This window comes from Oncorhynchus keta, chromosome 30 (genome assembly GCF_023373465.1).
Source record: "Oncorhynchus keta strain PuntledgeMale-10-30-2019 chromosome 30, Oket_V2, whole genome shotgun sequence".
NCBI lineage: Eukaryota > Metazoa > Chordata > Actinopteri > Salmoniformes > Salmonidae > Oncorhynchus > Oncorhynchus keta.
The window spans coordinates 11,257,383-11,279,912 of NC_068450.1; the positions used below are offsets into that span (position 1 = coordinate 11,257,383).

Here is a 22,530-nt window from a genome sequence, read left to right on the forward strand (position 1 = left end):
TATGGATGGAAGGCTATTACACTGTGTTAACACTGTAATTGGAGAGGTAGCCTAGTCTATGGATGGAAGGCTATTACACTGTGTTAACACTGTAATTGGAGAGGTAGCCTAGTCTATGGATGGAAGGCTATTACACTGTGTTAACACTGTAATTGGAGAGGTAGCCTAGTCTATGGATGGAAGGCTATTACACTGTATTAACACTGTAATTGGAGAGGTAGCCTAGTCTATGGATGGAAGGCTATTACACTGTATTAACACTGTAATTGGAGAGGTAGCCTAGTCTATGGATGGAAGGCTATTACACTGTATTAACACTGTAATTGGAGAGGTAGCCTAGTCTATGGATGGAAGGCTATTACACTGTGTTAACACTGTAATTGGAGAGGTAGCCTAGTCTATGGATGGAAGGCTATTACACTGTATTAACACTGTAATTGGAGAGGTAGCCTAGTCTATGGATGGAAGACTATTACACTGTATTAACACTGTAATTGGAGAGGTAGCCTAGTCTATGGATGGAAGGCTATTACACTGTATTAACACTGTAATTGGAGAGGTAGCCTAGTCTATGGATGGAAGACTATTACACTGTATTAACACTGTAATTGGAGAGGTAGCCTAGTCTATGGATGGAAGGCTATTACACTGTATTAACACTGTAATTGGAGAGGTAGCCTAGTCTATGGATGGAAGACTATTACACTGTATTAACACTGTAATTGGAGAGGTAGCCTAGTCTATGGATGGAAGACTATTACACTGTGTTAACACTGTAATTGGAGAGGTAGCCTAGTCTATGGATGGAAGGCTATTACACTGTATTAACACTGTAATTGGAGAGGTAGCCTAGTCTATGGATGGAAGACTATTACACTGTATTAACACTGTAATTGGAGAGGTAGCCTAGTCTATGGATGGAAGACTATTACACTGTATTAACACTGTAATTGGAGAGGTAGCCTAGTCTATGGATGGAAGACTATTACACTGTATTAACACTGTAATTGGAGAGGTAGCCTAGTCTATGGATGGAAGACTATTACACTGTATTAACACTGTAATTGGAGAGGTAGCCTAGTCTATGGATGGAAGACTATTACACTGTATTAACACTGTAATTGGAGAGGTAGCCTAGTCTATGGATGGAAGATTTATCACGATGAGAACAATTGTACCGGAGTTTTTTTTTTGCAGCAAGTCATTAAACATGTATTGCACTGCACGTCATAAATGGCAGCAAACATGACATTCATCATCTCGATCTGCTTTTCCTTTTGTCTTTCTTCTTACCTCCGAAATCTGGCCTCAGCCGAATGTCGTAGCCTTTCATCAGTCTGTCGACCGTGTCTTTAACCAGCGGCATGTTACTGGGATCCCTCAGATCTTTGGCGCTGAGGGGGAAGACAGACCATAAGGTGGTCGGCAAGCAAATACCTACTTAAAACCAATATAGAGCGGGACGGCGCTTTAAATAGCCTAGGATATATGCCATGCAATGGACATTTGAAGAATGGGCGTAAAAACACAATCACCAATTTACCTTTGCGCACAGCAGAGAAAAGTACAAAAGAAGGAAAAGGTCAACATTCCAAAGCGGTGTTTCCTGAGCTTCCCCATCGTCACAGGTTCGATGTGCTTTCGGGATGCGAGTGAGGAGGACGCGCATCCAACTTACTCCGAAAAGCTCCGAGAACCCAATGAGAGGCGCATGCGTACATCCTACCAAAATATCAAACACCGGCGAGTAATGATGGTGGTGGATGAGCGGTTTCCATCGCAGAGAAACAAATTAAAGGGACAAGTGGATGAGCGGTTTCCATCGCAGAGAAACAAATTAAAGGGACAAGTGGATGAGCGTAATGAAGAGAAAAATATATTCTACCTTTCCGTCCAGACCACTAGAACCGAACAGCCAAAATACAATTAGTATCATTCCAGCATTATCCTTATATTGGTTTATGTTGGTAGTTCAGTGAACTTTGCAATGAACAGGGAAAACCAATTAATACAATCAATAGGATATAGTGTATTAATAATAACATAGGATATACAGTGGGGCAAAAGAGTATTTAGTCAGCCACCAATTGTGCAAGTTCTCCCACTTAGAAAGATGAGAGAGGCCTGTAATTTTCATCGTAGGTACACTTCAACTATGACAGACAAAATGAGAAAAAAATCTGAATCTGCAATAGGTAAGCAGCTTGGTTTAAGAAATCAACTGTGGGAGCAATTATTAGGAAATGCAAGACCACTGATAATCTCCCTCGATCTGGGGCTCCACGCAAGATCTCACCCTGTGGGGTCAAAATGATCACAAGAACGGTGAGCAAAAATCTCAGAACCACACGGGGGGACCAAAATATAACTTTTTGGTAAAAACTCAACTCGTCGTGTTTGGAGGACAAAGAATGCTGAGTAGCTTCCAAAGAACACCATACCTACTGTGAAGCATGGGGGTGGAAACATCATGCTTTGGGGCTGTTTTTCTGCAAAGGGACCAGGACGACTGATCTGTGTAAAGGAAATAATGAATGGAGCCATGTATTGTGAGATTTTGAGTGAAAATCTCCTTCCATCAGCAAGGGCATTAAAGATGAAACGTGGCTGGGTCTTTCAGCATGACAATGATCTCAAACACACTGCCCGGGCAACGAAGGAGTGGCTTCGTAAGAAGCATTTCAAGGTCCTTGAGTGGCCTAGCCAGTCTCCAGATCTCAACCCCATAGAAAATCTTTGGAGGGAGTTGAAAGTCCGTGTTGCCCAGCAACAGCCCCCAAACATCACTGCTCTAGAGGAGACCTGCATGGAGGAATGGGCCAAAATACCAGCAACAGTGTGTGAAAACCTTGTGAAGACTTACAGAAAACTTTTGACCTCTGTCATTGCCAACAAAGGGTATATAACAAAGTATTGAGATAAACTTTTGTTAATGACAAAATACTTATTTTCCACCATAATTTGCAAATAAATTCATAAAAAATCCTACAATGTGATTTTCTGGATTTTTTTTCTTCTCATTTTGTCTGTCATAGTTGAAGTGTACCTATGATGAAAATTACAGGCCTCTCTCATCTTTTTAAGTGGGAGAACTTGCACAATTGGTGGCTGACTAAATACTTTTTTTGCCCCACTGTACTGTATTAATAATAACATAGGATATAGTGTATTTATAATAACATAGGATATAGTGTATTTATAATAACATAGGATATAGTGTATTTATAATAACATAGGATATAGTGTATTTATAATAGCATAGGATATACTGTATTTATAATAACATAGGATATACTGTATTAATAATAACATAGGATATAGTTTTTAACAAAAGTTTATTGTGTCAAATGTTTGTACAAGATGTATAATTTCTCATAGAACGTTGGTAGCAAGACATTCAATCATTCAATCTACAGACACACAGCACATCAAGTCAGACTAGATGATATCATTCAGACAAGATGATAACATTCAGACAAGATGATAACATTCAGACAAGATGATAACATTCAGACAAGATGATAACATTCAGACAAATGATATCATTCAGACAAGATGATAACATTCAGACAAGATGATAACATTCAGACAAGATGATAACATTCAGACAAGATGATAACATTCAGACAAATGATAACATTCAGACAAGATGATAACATTCATTCAATCTGCAGACACACAGCACATCAAGTCAGACAAGATGGTAACATTCAGCCAGGATGATAACATTCATTCAATCTGCAGACACACAGCACATCAAGTCAGACAAGATGATAACATTCAGACAAGATGATAACATTCAGACAAGATGATAACATTCAGACAAGATGATAACATTCAGACAAGATGATAACATTCTGTCACACTCTGACCATTATTTGAGTTGTTTGTTTCTATGCTTTGTTTGGTCAGGGTGTGACATGAGTGGGCATTCTATGTTGCATGTCTAGTTAGTCTGTTTCTATGTGTTTTGACCTGATATGGTTCTCAATCAGTGGCAGGTGTTTGTCATTGTCTCTGATTGGGAACCATATTTAGGTAGCCTGTTTTGTATTGTGGTTCGTGGGTTATTGTCTATGTCATGTTGCATGTTAGCACTCAGTTTCTATAGCGGTCACGGTCGTCTGGTTAGTTTGTTAAGTGTACTTCCTGTTTTTTCGTCCATTCATTAAAGTATGCATTCACACCACGCTGCGCTTTGGTCTACTCAATACGACATTCATTCAATCTGTAGACACACAGCACATCAAGTCAGACAAGGTGATAACATTCACACAAGATGATAACATCCACACAAGATGATAACATTCAAAAAACATACAGTATATTCATCTAAAAACACTACAATCATAACAACCATGTGATAAATGTTGTCCATCTTGCACATCATGTGATAAGAAAGAAGCAAAAAACAGCGCCATTGAAACCCCTTCCAATCAAAACTAAAAAATATATATATTTTTAAAGTACCTTGCACAACTTTTTAAAAAGTTGAGGAGAGGGGGGTGAGGAGAGGGGAGGAGGATGAGAAGAGGAGAGGGGGTGAGAAGAGGAGAGGGGGTGAGGAGAGGAGAGGGGGATGAGGAGAGGAGAGGGGGATGAGGAGAGGAGAGGAGGATGAGGAGAGGAGAGGGGGATGAGATGAGGAGATTATTATTATTATTAGGAGAGGAGGATGAGAAGAGAAGAGGAGAAAGGCATTAGGAGAGGGGGATGAGGAGAGGAGAGGAGGATGAGAAGAGGAGAGGGGGATGAGGAGAGGAGAAAGGGATGAGGAGAGGAGAGGGGGATGAGGAGAGGAGGGTGGGGAGAGGGGGATGAGGAGAGGAGAAAGGGATGAGGAGAGGAGAGGGGGATGAGGAGAGGAGGGTGGGGAGAGGGGGATGAGGAGAGGAGGGTGGGGAGAGGCGGATGAGGAGAGGAGAGGGGGATGAGGAGAGGAGAGGGGGATGAGGAGAGGAGAGGAGGATGAGAAGAGGAGAGGGGGATGAGGAGAGGAGAAAGGGATGAGGAGAGGAGAGGGGGATGAGGAGAGGAGGGTGGGGAGAGGGGGATGAGGAGAGGAGAGGGGGATGAGGAGAGGAGAGGGGGATGAGAGGATCTCTTGGATCAGTGTTGTAGTGGGGCCTGTGACTCTGTAGAGCACAGCAGGTTTCTGACCAGCATTGGTTGAATGTTGCATCACCAGTTACAGACATCATAGAATATATCATCCACTTTTCTTTTATTTGTGTGTTTCTCCGTTTGTTTGTTTGTGTGTGTGTGTGGGGGGAGTAATTATGCCCCCCACGTACTTATGATGCTAGAGAATCATAAGTTACAAATGCATCCATTTTTAAAGCAAAGCTCTGCCAACGACATGGACACCTCTTCAATAACTGATCCCAGCAGGTCTGGGCAGAGCAACATGTGAACAGAATTACATGTGGTCGGACAATATACATTTTTTCATATTCATTTCCTGTGTGGACTGAAAGTAGTGTGTATGTTGAGTACTTGTTGGTAGAGCGAAGGACAGAGATGACTGAACAAGGTCTCTGCAGAACATTCCCCGTAGATGACACATCAGTTGGTGCAAGAGGGTCAATCATCTCTGCATGGACAGAAAACACACAGAAACACACAGCATGAGGAGTGAGGCAAATCACACACACAGAGACAGAAACACACAGAAACACACAACATGAGGAGTGAGGCAAATCACACACACACAGACAGAAACACACAGAAACACACAACATGAGGAGTGAGGCAAATCACACACACACAGAGACAGAAACACACAGAAACACACAACATGAGGAGTGAGGCAAATCACACACACAGAGACAGAAACACACAGAGAGAAAGTCAAAGAGGTTGTATGTCTTTCACTGACAATATATCTTGTATATAGGTTGTATATCTTTCACTGTAAATTACAGTAATGTTCTCTCGAAATATACTTCAAGTCGGAGACGCTATGCCCCCTGTCCTCTGAATATACAATTGAAAGCTCCAAAGTCAGAGAGAATAAGAGTTAAAGATATCCGTTCCAGTAGCTATAGCAGGGTCCACCATCTTGTCTCTGTCCTTGTAGTGCAGAACGTTCTCAACAGAACAAGCATCAACATTCTGTGACAGGAACATGATGGGCAGATTTACACTCCACACTCTTATGTAACGACTGCTCCCTGTGTGTGTGTGTGTGTGTGTGTGTGTGTGTGTGTGTGTGTGTGTGTGTGTGTGTGTGTGTGTGTGTGTGTGTGTGTGTGTGTGTGTGTGTGTGTGTGTGTGTGTGTGTGTGTGTGTGTGTGTGTGTGTGTGTGTGTGTGTGTGTGTGTGTGTGTGTGTGTGTGTGTGTGTGTGTGTGTGTGTGTGTGTGTGTGTGTGTGTGTGTTTCTCGCTCTATTCTCTCTGTACAATTTCTCTCTCTCATGTCTCTTCATCATCTCTCCCCTTTTCTCTCTCTTCTCTTTCTCTCCATCTCTTTCTAGTCTATATGTTTCTCTGTAGTCTCTCTGTAGTCTGTCTGTAGTCTCTCTGTGGTCTGTCTGTAGTCTCTCTGTGGTCTGTCTGTAGTCTCTCTGTGGTCTCTCTGTAGTCTGTCTGTAGTCTTTCTGTTTCTCTGTAGTCTCTCTGTAGTCTGTCTGGAGTCTCTCACTATTTCTCTGTAGACTCACTGTAGTCTCTCACTAGCTATTCACAGTCTCTCTGTAGTCTCTCTGTAGTCTCTCTGCAGTCTGTTGCTATCCCTCAGTAGTCTCTCACTATATCTCTGTAGTCTGTCTGTAGTGTCTCTGCTTCTATCCCTCAGTAGTCTCTCACTATCTCTCTGTAGTCTCTCGCTATCACTCTGTAGTTTCTCGCTATCTCTCTGTAGTCTCTTCCGCTATCTCTCAGTAGTCTCTCACTATCTCTCTGTAGTTTCTCGCTATCTCTCTGTAGTCTCTTCCGCTATCTCTCAGTAGTCTCTCACTATCTCTCTGTAGTCTCTTCCGCTATCTCTCAGTAGTCTCTCACTATCTCTCTGTAGTCTCTTCCGCTATCTCTCAGTAGTCTCTCACTATCTCTCTGTAGTCTCTTCCGCTATCTCTCAGTAGTCTCTCACTATCTCTCTGTAGTTTCTCGCTATCTCTCTGTAGACTCTCGGCAGTCTCTGTAGTCTTTCACTATCTCTCTGTAGTCTCTCACTATATCTCTGTAGTCTCTGTAGTGTCTCTGTAGTGTCTCTGTAGTCTATGTAGTGTCTATGTAGTGTCTCTGTAGTATCTGTAGTCTCTCTGTAGTCTCTCTGTAGTGTCCCTGTAGTCTCTGTAGTCTCTCTGTAGTCTATGTAGCCTCTGTAGTCTCTCTGTAGTCTCTGTAATCTCTCTGTAGTTTCTGTGGTGCCTATGTAGTCTCTGTTGGCTCTGTAGTGTCTCTGTAGTCTCTCTGTAGTCTCTGTAATCTCTCTGTAGTTTCTGTGGTGCCTATGTAGTCTCTGTTGGCTCTGTAGTGTCTCTGTAGTCTCTCTGTAGTGTCTGTATTCTCTGTAGTGTTTCTGGTTTCTCTCTGTAGTCTCTCTGTAGTCTCTGTAGTCTATATGTAGTCTCTGTAGTGTCTCTGTAGTCTCTGTAGTCTCTCTGTAGTCTCTCTGTAGTCTCTCTCCCTCTTGTCTTTGTATCATCTATATGTACTGTAAGTACAGTACCAGTCAAAAGTTTGGACACACCTACTCATTCAAGGGTTTTTCTTTATTTTTACATTTTTTGAATATATGCAGAATAATAGTGAAGACATCAAAACTATGAAATAACACACACAATCATGTAGTAACCAAACATGTGTTAAACAAATCAAAGTATATTTTAGATTCTTTAAAGTAGCCACTCTTTGCCTTGATGACAGCTTTGCACATGCTTGGCATTCTCTCAACCAGCTTCACCTGAAATGCTTTTCCAACCATCTCGATGGGGTTCCCACATATGCTGAGCACTTGTTGGCTGCTTTTCCTTCACTCTTGGGGCGGAAGGTAGCCTAGTGGTTTGAGCGTTGGACTAGTAACCAAAAGGTTGCAAGATCAAATCTCCAAGCTGACAAGATCAAATCTGTTGTTCTGCCCCTGAAGAAGACCGTTAACCCACTGTTCCTAGGCTGTCATTGAAAATAAGAATTTGTTCTTAACTGACTTGCCTATTTAAATAAAAGGTTAAAATACATTTTTTTTTTAAACACTGCAGTCCAACTCATCCCAAACCGTCTAAATTGGCTTGAGGTCGGGGGATTGTGGAGGCCAGGTCATCTGATGCAGCACTCCTTCTTGGTAAAATAGCCCTTACACACAGCCTGGAGGTGTGTTGGGTCATTGTCCTGCTGAAAAACAAATGATAGTTGGACAAAACCCAAACCAGATGGGATGGTTTATCGCTGCAGAATGCTGTGGTAGCCATGCAGTTTAAGTGTGCCTTCCATCTTAAATCAGTGACACCAGCAAAGCACCCCAACACCATCACGCCTCCTCCTCCATGCTTCACGGTGGGAACTATACTGTACATGCGGAGATCATCCGTTCACCTACTCTGTGTCTCACAAAGACACGGCGGTTGGAAGCAAAAATCTCACATTTGGACTCATTAGACCAAAGGACAGATTTCCACCAGTCTAATGTCCATTGCTCGTGTATTTTGGCCCAAGCAAGTCTCTTCTTCTTATTGTTTTATTTATTTATTTCACCTTTATTTAACCAGGTAGGCTAGTTGAGAACACCTTTATTTAATCAGGTAGGCTAGTTGAGAACACCTTTATTTAACCAGGTAGGCTAGTTGAGAACACCTTTATTTAACCAGGTAGGCCAGTTGAGAACACCTTTATTTAACCAGGTAGGCTAGTTGAGAACACCTTTATTTAACCAGGTAGGCTAGTTGAGAACACCTTTATTTAACCAGGTAGGCTAGTTGAGAACACCTTTATTTAACCAGGTAGGCTAGTTGAGAACAAGTTCTCATTTGCAACTGCGACCTGGCCAAGATAAAGCATAGCAGTGTGAACAGACAACACAGAGTTACACATGGAGTAAACAATTAACAAGTCAATAACACAGTAGAAAAAAAGGGAGTCTATATACAATGTGTGCAAAAGGCATGAGGAGGTAGGCAAATAATTACAATATTGCAGATTAACACTGGAGTGATACATGGTCATGTACAGGTAGAGATATTGGTGTGCAAAAGAGCAGAAAAGTAAATAAATAAAAACTATGGGGATGAGAGGTAGGTGAAAATGGGTGGGCTATTTACCAATAGGTTATGTACAGCTGCAGCGATCGGTTAGCTGATGTTTGAAGTTGGTGAGGGAGATAAAAGTCTCCAACTTCAGCGATTTTTGCATTCGTTCCAGTCACAGGCAGCAGAGTACTGGAACGAAAGGCGGCCGAATGAGGTGTTGGCTTTAGGGATGATCAGTGAGATACACCTGCTGGAGCGCGTGCTACGGATGGGTGTAGCCATCGTGACCAGTGAACTGAGATAAGGCGGAGCTTTACCTAGCATGGCCTTGTAGATGACCTGGAGCCAGTGGGTCTGGCGACGAATATGTAGCGAGGGCCAGCCGACTAGAGCATACAAGTCGCAGTGGTGGGTGGTATAAGGTGCTTTAGTAGTGGTTTCTTTGCACCAATTCAACCATGAAGGCCTGATTCACATAGTCTCCTCTGAACAGTTGATGTTGAGATGTGTCTGTTACTTGAACTCTGAAGCATTTATTTGGGCTGTAATTTCTGAGGCTGGTAACTCTAATGAACTTATCCTCTGCAGCAGAGGTAACTAACTTTCAAGTAATGATGGACTGTCATTTATCTTTGCTTATTTGAGCTGTTCTTGCCATAATGTGGACTTGGTATTTTACCAAATAGGGCCATCTTCTGCATCCTGCCTTGTCACAACACAACAGATTGGCTCAAACTCATTAAGAAGGAAAGAAATTCCACAAATTAACTTTTAACAAGACACACCTGTTAGTTGAAATGCATTCCAGGTGACTACCTCATGAAGCTGGTTCAGAGAATGCCAATAGTGTGCAAAGCTGTCATCAAGGCAAAGGGTGGCTACTTTGAAGAATCTCAAATGTAAAATATACTTTTTTGGTTACTACATGATTCCATATGTGTTATTTCATGTTTTTTATGTCTTCATTATTATTCTACAATGTAGAAAATAGTCAGAATAAAGAAAAACCCTGGAATGAGTAGGTGTGTCCAAACTTTTGACTGATACTGTATGTGTGTATGTGCATGTGTGTGCATGTGTGTGCATGTGTGTGCATGTGTGTGCGTGTGCGTGTGTGTGTGTGTGTGTGTGTGTGTGTGTGTGTGTGTGTGCATGTGTGCATGTGTGTGCGTGTGTGTGTGTGTGTGTGTGTGTGTGTGTGTGTGTGTGTGTGTGTGTGTGTGTGTGTGTGTGTGTGTGTGTGTGTGTGTGTGTGTGTGTCTCCCTCTCTCAGTCAGACACGGAGCTTTGTGTTCTCTAAGTGGCTCAGTTATAAGAAGAGTAAAGTGAATAGTTGTTTTTTATGTGTCTAATGTTACAATGTAACAAGCAGGGATTTCTCTGACTCTCATATCCACTCCTCGTGGAGAAGGAGCATTATTACTCAAATTACTGTCTGCACACTATTCCCTGTGTAGGGCACTACTTCTGACAAAAGCTCTGGTCAAAAGTAGTGCACTACATAGGGAATATGGTGCCATTGGGATGCAATCACTGGCTGGGTTTTTGCCAACCCCCAGGTAAACCTTATGTAAAACGAGAGGTGACTGTTTGATGCAAATTTTCTGTTTTAAATGTAATTGAGCACCTTCTCTATGCCTTATGCGGTACTGTTAGAAGTCTCTCTCTCTCCCTCCCTCCAACAGAACCATCTAACATCCTCCAGCTAGCGACCCGTTTCCCCTTTTGTGTCTACAACTCATGGGGCTGTTCCAGCGTCAGATATTATTCATGTCTTTACTGTCTGGATAAAAGTCTTTGACAAAAACAGTGTTGAATAAAACAGTGGGTATTAATTGTTTTGCTGCTGCAGCTCATCATCAGAAGGCAGAGTTACATACAGTGGGTCTGTGTTGTGGATACAGATTCAGAACGGTCAAATATGCAGTTGAAACAGTGTGTTCCAAATGCTGCACTACCCTATTGGCCCTGGTCAACAGTAGTGCACTACCCTATGGGCCCTGGTTAACAGTAGTGCACTACCCTATGGGTCCTGGTCAACAGTAGTACACTACCCTATGGGCCCTGGTCAACAGTAGTGCACTACCCTACGGGCCCTGGTCAACAGTAGTACACTACCCTATGGGCCCTGGTCAACAGTAGTACACTACCCTATGGGCCCTGGTCAACAGTAGTACACTACCCTATGGGCCCTGGTCAACAGTAGTACACTACCCTATGGGCCCTGGTCAACAGTAGTACACTACCCTATGGGTCCTGGTCAACAGTAGTGCACTACCCTATGGGCCCTGGTCAACAGTAGTGCACTATATAGGGAATGGGGTGCCATTTGGGAGATTTCTGTGATCAGTAAGTCATACATGATCTGTTTATCATTGCAACGACACACCAGTATTTTAATGTTATAGACCAGGAGTATTAAATTCTGAGGTCCGGAGCCTTCTGGTTCACTGTTCTACATGAAATTCATTTCACACACCCATGGTGTCCCAGGTCTAAATCAGTCCCTGATTATAGATGAACAATGAAAAAAACACAGTAGAACTGGCTTTGAGATCCAGAGTTGAGTTTGAGAATTATAGAATATACAAAATACAAAATTAAATCATTAAAAAAGTACAAATATAAAATTAAATCAATTATTTCCAAATCAGTCTGCTCGTTTCCTTTTCTTTACCTCGCTATCTTCGGCCCCATGATATTCCATGATGTCATAACAGAACAGAATAGAGACCTTAATAACCCATACCATGATGTTCCATGATGTCATAACAGAACAGAATAGAGACCTTAATAACCCATACCATGATGTTCCATGATGTCATAACAGAACAGAATAGAGACCTTAATAACCCATACCATGATGTTCCATGATGTCATAACAGAAGAGTATAGAGACCTTAATAACCCATACCTGGCATGTTCAATGATGTCATAACAGAACAGAATAGAGACTTTATGAATACATACCTGGCCTGTTCCATGATGTCATAACAGAACAGAATAGAGACTTTATGAACACATACCTGGCATGTTCCATGATGTCATAACAGAACAGAATAGAGACTTTATGAACACATACCTGGCCTGTTCCATGATGTCATAACAGAACAGAATAGAGACTTTATGAATACATACCTGGCCTGTTCCATGATGTCATAACAGAACAGAATAGAGACTTTATGAACACATACCTGGCCTGTTCCATGATGTCATAACAGAACAGAATAGAGACTTTATGAACACATACCTGGCATGTTCCATGATGTCATAACAGAACAGAATAGAGACTTTATGAACACATACCTGGCCTGTTCCATGATGTCATAACAGAACAGAATAGAGACTTTATGAACACATATGATGGTCCTTCTGTGGCTCAGTTGGTAGAGCATGGCGCTTGTAACGCCAGGGTAGTGGGTTCGATTCCCGGGACCACCCATACGTAGAATGTATGCACACATGACTGTAAGTCGCTTTGGATAAAAGCGTCAGCTAAATGGCATATATTATATTATTATTACATACCTGACCTGTTCCATGATGTCATAACAGAACAGAATAGAGACTTTATGAACACATACCTGGCCTGTTCCATGATGTCATAACAGAACAGAATAGAGACTTTATGAACACATACCTGGCATGTTCCATGATGTCATAACAGAACAGAATAGAGACTTTATGAACACATACCTGGCCTGTTCCATGGTGTCCTAATAGAACAGAATAGTTTATTAACCCATACCTGGCCTGTTCCATGGTGTCCTTGCCCAGGTATATGATCCAGTAGAAGAGGTTGAAGAGTGCGAAGGCCAGGGGGAACATGATGCGGGAGTACTGGTCTATTGGGCTGGTGCCAGCCAGCGCTGGGATGGGGGCACAGCTGAACCCTGTTGCAGGAAGATGGGCACCGAGGGGCCAGTGTCCATCTCACTCTGGGATATGGAGTTATACCTCTTCTTCAGGCCCCCTCTCTCAGAGAGGGGCTGGGGGAACAGGGTCGGGTGATGGTGAAGGGTTAGGGGAGGGAATAGAGGAGGGGTGGGGTGGAGGTAGAGGATTAAAGAGAACAGACAACAGGGATCATTAATGTCGTAGAATTCCCTATCTAGAAGATCTACCATGGAATCATGGATCATGGATACTACTGAAGTCGAGAACATATGTATACAAAAGTTTTGAGAATGACACAAATATTAATTTTCACAAAGTCTGCTGCCTCAGTTTGTATGATGGCAATTTGCATATACTCCAGAATGTTATGAAAAGTGATCAGATGAATTGCAAAGTCCCTCTTTGACATGCCAATGAACTGAATCCCCAATAAACATTTCCATTGTATTTCAGCCCTGCCACAAAAGGACCAGCTGACATCATGTCAGTGATTCTCTCGTTAACACAGGTGTGAGTGCTGACTAGGACAAGGCTGGAGGTCACTGTCATTCTGATTGAGTTCGAATAACAGACTGGAAGCTTCAAAAGGAGGGTGGTGCTTGGAATCATTGTTCTTCCTCTGTCAACAATGGTTCCTTGCAAGGAAACACGTGACGTCATCATTGCTTCACACAAAAAGGGCTTCACAGGCGGTTCAATTGTTGTGGTTCAATTGTTGTGAAGAAGGCTTCAGGGCGCCCAAGAAAGTCCAGCAAGCGCCAGGACCGTCTCCTAAAGTTGATTCAGCTGCAGGATCGGGCACCACCAGTACAGAGCTTGCTCGGGAATGGCAGCAGGCAGGCGGACAAACTCCAAGCATTGATTATGCAAGAATGGGCTGCCGTCAGTCAGGATGTGGCCCAGAAGTGAATTGACAGCATGCCAGGGCGGATTTCAGAGGTCTTGACAAAGAAGGGTCAACATTGCAAATATTGACTCTTTGCATCAACTTCATGTAATTGTCAATAAAAGCCTTTGACACTTATGAAATGCTTGTAATTATACTTCAGTATTCCATAGTAACATCTGACAAAAATATCTAAAGACACTGAAGCAGCAGACTTTGTGAAAATTAATCTTTGTGTCATTCTCAAAACTTTTGGCCACGACTGTACACTCCTATAGTATGATGCTGCAGGTAATATGTATGTATACACGTGGTCTCTCTCTCTCTCTCTCGCAACACTATTCAACACCACACAACAGTCCATACCATTGCCAATTGTCTGTATAGCACGCAGCAGGTAGTCAGTGTGTATAAGCTCTTTCTTGTGTTTTGTTCATTGTCACACTCACTCAGGCTATTTAGAAACATCTAAACATGAGTCTACCACTACTAAGACGCTCTCGCAGGACTCCATGCACAGTGGCTTACTGGATTAGCATACAACATATAACATATAACATATAGAATATAGTATATAGCATATATAAATTAGCCTATAACAAATAGAAAACAGCATAAAGCATATACAATATAACATATAGAATATAGCAAATAGCATATAACATATAACATATATAATATAGCATATAGCATATAGCCTATAGAATATAGAATATAGCATATAGCATATAGAATATAGCATATAGCATATAACATATAGAATATAGCATACAGCATAAAGAATATTGCATATAGCATATAGAATATAGCATACAGCATAAAGAATATTGCATATAGCATATAGAATATAGCATACAGCATAAAGAATATTGCATATAGCATATAGAATATAGCATACAGCATATAGAATATAGCATATAGCATATAACATATAGAATATAGCATACAGCATAAAGAATATTGCATATAGCATATAGCATATAGAATATAGCATATAACATATAACATATAGAATCTAACATATAACATATAGAATATAGCATATAACATATAGAATCTAACATATAACATACAGAATATAGCATACAGCATATAGAATATAGCATATAACATATAGAATATAGCCAATAGCATGAAGAATACAGCATATAGCATATAGAATACAGCATATAACATATAGAATCTAACGTATAGCATATAGAATACAGCATATAACATATAGCATATAACATACAGAACATAACATACAGAACATAACATATAGAATATAACATATAGCATACAGAACATAAAATATAGAATATAACATATAGCATACAGAACATAAACTATAGAATATAACATAGAACATACAATATATAGAATATAGCATATAGAATATAACATATATAAAATAACATATAGAATATAGAATATAACATATAGAATATAGCATATAGAATATAGAATATAACATATAGTATATAGCATATAACATATAACATATAGAATATAGCATATAGCATATAACATAGAATACAACATCTAGAATATAGCATAACATTTGATATATAGCATATAACATATAACATATAGAATATAGCATAGAACATACAACATATAGAATATAGCACATAAAATATAGCATATAAAATATAACATACAGAATATAACATGTGGAATTTAGCATAGAACATACAACATATGGAATACAGCATATAGAATATAGCATATAAGAGCATGACATCACTATGTAATGTGTGGTGTTCTGTAGTTGAATGGAAAGAGTCTTAGTGATGGTGTTCTGTAGTTGAATATAGAGAGTCTTAGTGATGGTGTTCTGTAGTTGAATAGAGAGAGTCTTAGTGATGGTGTTCTGTAGCTGAATGGGGAGAGTCTTAGTGATGGTGTTCTGTAGTTGAATGGAGAGAGTCTTAGTGATGGTGTTCTGTAGTTGAATGGGGAGAGTCTTAGTGATGGTGTTCTGTAGTTGAATGGGGAGAGTCTTAGTGATGGTGTTCTGTAGTTGAATGGGGTGAGTCTTAGTGATGGTGTTCTGTAGTTGAATGGGGAGAGTCTTAGTGATGGTGTTCTGTAGTTGAATAGAGAGAGTCTTAGTGATGGTGTTCTGTAGTTGAATGGAAAGAGTCTTAGTGATGGTGTTCTGTAGTTGAATGGGGAGAGTCTTAGTGGTGGTGTTCTGTAGTTGAATGGTGAGAGTCTTAGTGATGGTGTTCTGTAGTTGAATGGGGAGAGTCTTAGTGATGGTGTTCTGTAGTTGAATGGGGAGAGTCTTAGTGATGGTGTTCTGTAGTTGAATGGGGAGAGTCTTAGTGATGGTGTTCTGTAGTTGAATGGAGAGAGTCTTAGTGATGGTGTTCTGTAGCTGAATGGGGAGAGTCTTAGTGATGGTGTTCTGTAGTTGAATGGAGAGAGTCTTAGTGATGGTGTTCTGTAGTTGAATGGGGAGAGTCTTAGTGATGGTGTTCTGTAGTTGAATGGGGAGAGTCTTAGTGATGGTGTTCTGTAGTTGAATGGGGAGAGTCTTAGTGATGGTGTTCTGTAGTTGAATGGGGAGAGTCTTAGTGATGGTGTTCTGTAGTTGAATAGAGAGAGTCTTAGTGATGGTGTTCTGTAGTTGAATGGGGAGAGTCTTAGTGATGGTGTTCTGTAGTTGAATGGGGAGAGTCTTAGTGGTGGTGTTCTGTAGTTGAATGGTGAGAGTCTTAGTGATGGTGTTCTGTAGTTGAATGGGGAGAGTCTTAGTGATGGTGTTCTGTAGTTGAATGGGGAGAGTCTTAGTGATGGTGTTCTGTAGTTGAATGGGGAGAGTCTTAGTGATGGTGTTCTGTAGTTGAATGGAGAGAGTCTTAGTGATGGTGTTCTGTAGTTGAATAGAGAGAGTCTTAGTGATGGTGTTCTGTAGTTGAATGGAAAGAGTCTTAGTGATGGTGTTCTGTAGTTGAATGGAGAGAGTCTTAGTGATGGTGTTCTGTAGTTGAATAGAGAGAGTCTTAGTGATGGTGTTCTGTAGTTGAATGGAAAGAGTCTTAGTGATGGTGTTCTGTAGTTGAATGGGGAGAGTCTTAGTGATGGTGTTCTGTAGTTGAATGGGGAGAGTCTTAGTGATGGTGTTCTGTAGCTGAATGGAGATTGTCTTAGTGATGGTGTTCTGTAGTTGAATAGAGAGAGTCTTAGTGATGGTGTTCTGTAGTTGAATGGAAAGAGTCTTAGTGATGGTGTTCTGTAGTTGAATGGGGAGAGTCTTAGTGATGGTGTTCTGTAGTTGAATAGAGAGAGTCTTAGTGATGGTGTTCTGTAGTTGAATGGAAAGAGTCTTAGTGATGGTGTTCTGTAGTTGAATGGGGAGAGTCTTAGTGATGGTGTTCTGTAGTTGAATGGGGAGAGTCTTAGTGATGGTGTTCTGTAGTTGAATGGGGAGATTCTTAGTGATGGTGTTCTGTAGTTGAATGGAGAGAGTCTTAGTGATGGTGTTCTGTAGTTGAATAGAGAGAGTCTTAGTGATGGTGTTCTGTAGTTGAATGGAAAGAGTCTTAGTGATGGTGTTCTGTAGTTGAATGGGGAGAGTCTTAGGGATGGTGTTCTGTAGCTGAATGGAGAGAGTCTTAGTGATGGTGTTCTGTAGTTGAATGGAGAGAATCTTAGTGATGGTGTTCTGTAGTTGAATGGGGAGAGTCTTAGTGATGGTGTTCTGTAGTTGAATGGGGAGAGTCTTAGTGATGGTGTTCTGTAGTTGAATGGGGAGAGTCTTAGTGATGGTGTTCTGTAGTTGAATGGGGAGAGTCTTAGTGATGGTGTTCTGTAGTTGAATGGGGAGAGTCTTAGTGATGGTGTTCTGTAGTTGAATGGGGAGAGTCTTAGTGATGGTGTTCTGTAGTTGAATAGAGAGAGTCTTAGTGATGGTGTTCTGTAGTTGAATGGAGAGAGTCTTAGTGATGGTGTTCTGTAGTTGAATGGGGAGAGTCTTAGGGATGGTGTTCTGTAGTTGAATGGAGAGAGTCTTAGTGATGGTGTTCTGTAGTTGAATGGGGAGAGTCTTAGTGATGGTGTTCTGTAGCTGAATGGAGAGAGTCTTAGTGATGGTGTTCTGTAGTTGAATGGAGAGAGTCTTAGTGATGGTGTTCTGTAGTTGAATGGAGAGAGTCTTAGTGATGGTGTTCTGTAGTTGAATGGGGAGAGTCTTAGGGATGGTGTTCTGTAGTTGAATGGAGAGAGTCTTAGTGATGGTGTTCTGTAGTTGAATGGGGAGAGTCTTAGGGATGGTGTTCTGTAGCTGAATGGAGATTGTCTTAGTGATGGTGTTCTGTAGTTGAATGGGGAGAGTCTTAGTGATGGTGTTCTGTAGTTGAATGGAAAGAGTCTTAGTGATGGTGTTCTGTAGTTGAATGGGGAGAGTCTTAGGGATGGTGTTCTGTAGCTGAATGGAGATTGTCTTAGTGATGGTGTTCTGTAGTTGAATGGGGAGAGTCTTAGTGATGGTGTTCTGTAGTTGAGTGGAAAGAGTCTTAGTGATGGTGTTCTGTAGTTGAATGGGGAGAGTCTTAGTGATGGTGTTCTGTAGCTGAATGGAGAGAGTCTTAGTGATGGTGTTCTGTAGTTGAATGGGGAGAGTCTTAGTGATGGTGTTCTGTAGTTGAATAGAGAGCGTCTTAGTGATGGTGTTCTGTAGTTGAATGGGGAGAGTCTTAGTGATGGTGTTCTGTAGCTGAATGGAGAGAGTCTTAGTGATGGTGTTCTGTAGTTGAATGGAGAGAGTCTTAGTGATGGTGTTCTGTAGTTGAATGGAGAGAGTCTTAGTGATGGTGTTCTGTAGTTGAATGGGGAGAGTCTTAGGGATGGTGTTCTGTAGTTGAATGGAGAGAGTCTTAGTGATGGTGTTCTGTAGCTGAATGGAGAGAGTCTTAGTGATGGTGTTCTGTAGTTGAATGGAGAGAGTCTTAGTGATGGTGTTCTGTAGTTGAATGGAGAGAGTCTTAGTGATGGTGTTCTGTAGTTGAATGGGGAGAGTCTTAGGGATGGTGTTCTGTAGCTGAATGGAGATTGTCTTAGTGATGGTGTTCTGTAGTTGAATGGGGAGAGTCTTAGTGATGGTGTTCTGTAGTTGAATGGAAAGAGTCTTAGTGATGGTGTTCTGTAGTTGAATGGGGAGAGTCTTAGTGATGGTGTTCTGTAGCTGAATGGAGAGAGTCTTAGTGATGGTGTTCTGTAGTTGAATGGGGAGAGTCTTAGTGATGGTGTTCTGTAGTTGAATGAGAGCGTCTTAGTGATGGTGTTCTGTAGTTGAATGGAAAGAGTCTTAGTGATGGTGTTCTGTAGTTGAATGGGGAGAGTCTTAGGGATGGTGTTCTGTAGCTGAATGGAGAGAGTCTTAGTGATGGTGTTCTGTAGTTGAATGGAGAGAATCTTAGTGATGGTGTTCTGTAGTTGAATGGGGAGAGTCTTAGTGATGGTGTTCTGTAGCTGAATGGAGAGAGTCTTAGTGATGGTGTTCTGTAGTTGAATGGAGAGAGTCTTAGTGATGGTGTTCTGTAGTTGAATGGAGAGAGTCTTAGTGATGGTGTTCTGTAGTTGAATGGGGAGAGTCTTAGGATGGTGTTCTGTAGTTGAATGGAGAGAGTCTTAGTGATGGTGTTCTGTAGTTGAATGGGGAGAGTCTTAGGATGGTGTTCTGTAGCTGAATGGAGATTGTCTTAGTGATGGTGTTCTGTAGTTGAATGGGGAGAGTCTTAGTGATGGTGTTCTGTAGTTGAATGGAAAGAGTCTTAGTGATGGTGTTCTGTAGTTGAATGGGGAGAGTCTTAGTGATGGTGTTCTGTAGCTGAATGGAGAGAGTCTTAGTGATGGTGTTCTGTAGTTGAATGGGGAGAGTCTTAGTGATGGTGTTCTGTAGTTGAATAGAGAGCGTCTTAGTGATGGTGTTCTGTAGTTGAATGGAAAGAGTCTTAGTGATGGTGTTCTGTAGTTGAATGGAAAGAGTCTTAGTGATGGTGTTCTGTAGTTGAATGGGGAGAGTCTTAGTGATGGTGTTCTGTAGTTGAATGGGGAGAGTCTTAGTGATGGTGTTCTGTAGTTGAATGGGGAGAGTCTTAGTGATGGTGTTCTGTAGTTGAATGGGGAGAGTCTTAGTGATGGTGTTCTGTAGTTGAATGGGGAGAGTCTTAGTGATGGTGTTCTGTAGTTGAATGGAGAGAGTCTTAGTGATGGTGTTCTGTAGTTGAATAGAGAGAGTCTTAGTGATGGTGTTCTGTAGTTGAATGGAAAGAGTCTTAGTGATGGTGTTCTGTAGTTGAATGGAGAGAGTCTTAGTGATGGTGTTCTGTAGTTGAATAGAGAGAGTCTTAGTGATGGTGTTCTGTAGTTGAATGGAAAGAGTCTTAGTGATGGTGTTCTGTAGTTGAATGGGGAGAGTCTTAGTGATGGTGTTCTGTAGTTGAATGGGGAGAGTCTTAGTGATGGTGTTCTGTAGCTGAATGGAGATTGTCTTAGTGATGGTGTTCTGTAGTTGAATAGAGAGAGTCTTAGTGATGGTGTTCTGTAGTTGAATGGAAAGAGTCTTAGTGATGGTGTTCTGTAGTTGAATGGGGAGAGTCTTAGTGATGGTGTTCTGTAGTTGAATAGAGAGAGTCTTAGTGATGGTGTTCTGTAGTTGAATGGAAAGAGTCTTAGTGATGGTGTTCTGTAGTTGAATGGGGAGAGTCTTAGTGATGGTGTTCTGTAGTTGAATGGGGAGAGTCTTAGTGATGGTGTTCTGTAGTTGAATGGGGAGAGTCTTAGTGATGGTGTTCTGTAGTTGAATGGAGAGAGTCTTAGTGATGGTGTTCTGTAGTTGAATAGAGAGAGTCTTATTGATGGTGTTCTGTAGTTGAATGGAAAGAGTCTTAGTGATGGTGTTCTGTAGTTGAATGGGGAGAGTCTTAGGGATGGTGTTCTGTAGCTGAATGGAGAGAGTCTTAGTGATGGTGTTCTGTAGTTGAATGGAGAGAATCTTAGTGATGGTGTTCTGTAGTTGAATGGGGAGAGTCTTAGTGATGGTGTTCTGTAGCTGAATGGAGAGAGTCTTAGTGATGGTGTTCTGTAGTTGAATGGAGAGAGTCTTAGTGATGGTGTTCTGTAGTTGAATGGAGAGAGTCTTAGTGATGGTGTTCTGTAGTTGAATGGGGAGAGTCTTAGGGATGGTGTTCTGTAGTTGAATGGAGAGAGTCTTAGTGATGGTGTTCTGTAGTTGAATGGGGAGAGTCTTAGGGATGGTGTTCTGTAGCTGAATGGAGATTGTCTTAGTGATGGTGTTCTGTAGTTGAATGGGGAGAGTCTTAGTGATGGTGTTCTGTAGTTGAATGGAAAGAGTCTTAGTGATGGTGTTCTGTAGCTGAATGGGGAGAGTCTTAGTGATGGTGTTCTGTAGTTGAATGGGGAGAGTCTTATTGATGGTGTTCTGTAGTTGAATGGGGAGAGTCTTAGTGATGGTGTTCTGTAGTTGAATAGAGAGCGTCTTAGTGATGGTGTTCTGTAGTTGAATGGAAAGAGTCTTAGTGATAGTGTTCTGTAGTTGAATGGGGAGAGTCTTAGTGATGGTGTTCTGTAGCTGAATGGAGAGAGTCTTAGTGATGGTGTTCTGTAGTTGAATGGAGAGAGTCTTAGTGATGGTGTTCTGTAGTTGAATGGGGAGAGTCTTAGTGATGGTGTTCTGTAGCTGAATGGAGAGAGTCTTAGTGATGGTGTTCTGTAGTTGAATGGGGAGAGTCTTAGTGATGGTGTTCTGTAGTTGAATGGAGAGAGTCTTAGTGATGGTGTTCTGTAGTTGAATGGGGAGAGTCTTAGTGATGGTGTTCTGTAGTTGAATGGAGAGAGTCTTAGTGATGGTGTTCTGTAGTTGAATGGAGAGAGTCTTAGTGATGGTGTTCTGTAGTTGAATGGAGAGAGTCTTAGTGATGGTGTTCTGTAGTTGAATGGAGAGAGTCTTAGTGATGGTGTTCTGTAGTTGAATGGGGAGAGTCTTAGGGATGGTGTTCTGTAGCTGAATGGAGATTGTCTTAGTGATGGTGTTCTGTAGTTGAATGGGGAGAGTCTTAGTGATGGTGTTCTGTAGTTGAATGGAAAGAGTCTTAGTGATGGTGTTCTGTAGTTGAATGGGGAGAGTCTTAGTGATGGTGTTCTGTAGCTGAATGGAGAGAGTCTTAGTGATGGTGTTCTGTAGTTGAATGGGGAGAGTCTTAGTGATGGTGTTCTGTAGTTGAATAGAGAGCGTCTTAGTGATGGTGTTCTGTAGTTGAATGGAAAGAGTCTTAGTGATGGTGTTCTGTAGTTGAATGGGGAGAGTCTTAGGGATGGTGTTCTGTAGCTGAATGGAGAGAGTCTTAGTGATGGTGTTCTGTAGTTGAATGGAGAGAATCTTAGTGATGGTGTTCTGTAGTTGAATGGGGAGAGTCTTAGTGATGGTGTTCTGTAGCTGAATGGAGAGAGTCTTAGTGATGGTGTTCTGTAGTTGAATGGAGAGAGTCTTAGTGATGGTGTTCTGTAGTTGAATGGAGAGAGTCTTAGTGATGGTGTTCTGTAGTTGAATGG

At 41.5% G+C, this 22,530-nt stretch overlaps 1 protein-coding gene and 1 pseudogene across 1 annotated transcript in view; both read right to left on the minus strand.

Moving 5' to 3' along the window:
* Positions 1–1,704, minus strand: part of LOC118382414 (gamma-aminobutyric acid receptor subunit beta-2-like) — a 122,938-nt gene extending 121,234 nt beyond the window's left edge. The window contains exons 1-2 of the mRNA XM_052486964.1: positions 1,544–1,704; positions 1,294–1,394 (exon numbers count right to left, since the gene is read on the minus strand). Coding sequence (XP_052342924.1) covers positions 1,294–1,394; positions 1,544–1,620 — 178 coding nt within the window. The 5' untranslated portion in view covers positions 1,621–1,704. The remainder of the gene's footprint in view (positions 1–1,293; positions 1,395–1,543) is intronic.
* A 3,586-nt stretch (positions 1,705–5,290) lies between these two features.
* The window catches only part of LOC118363915 (gamma-aminobutyric acid receptor subunit alpha-4-like), a 45,555-nt pseudogene continuing 28,315 nt past the window's right edge, over positions 5,291–22,530 (minus strand).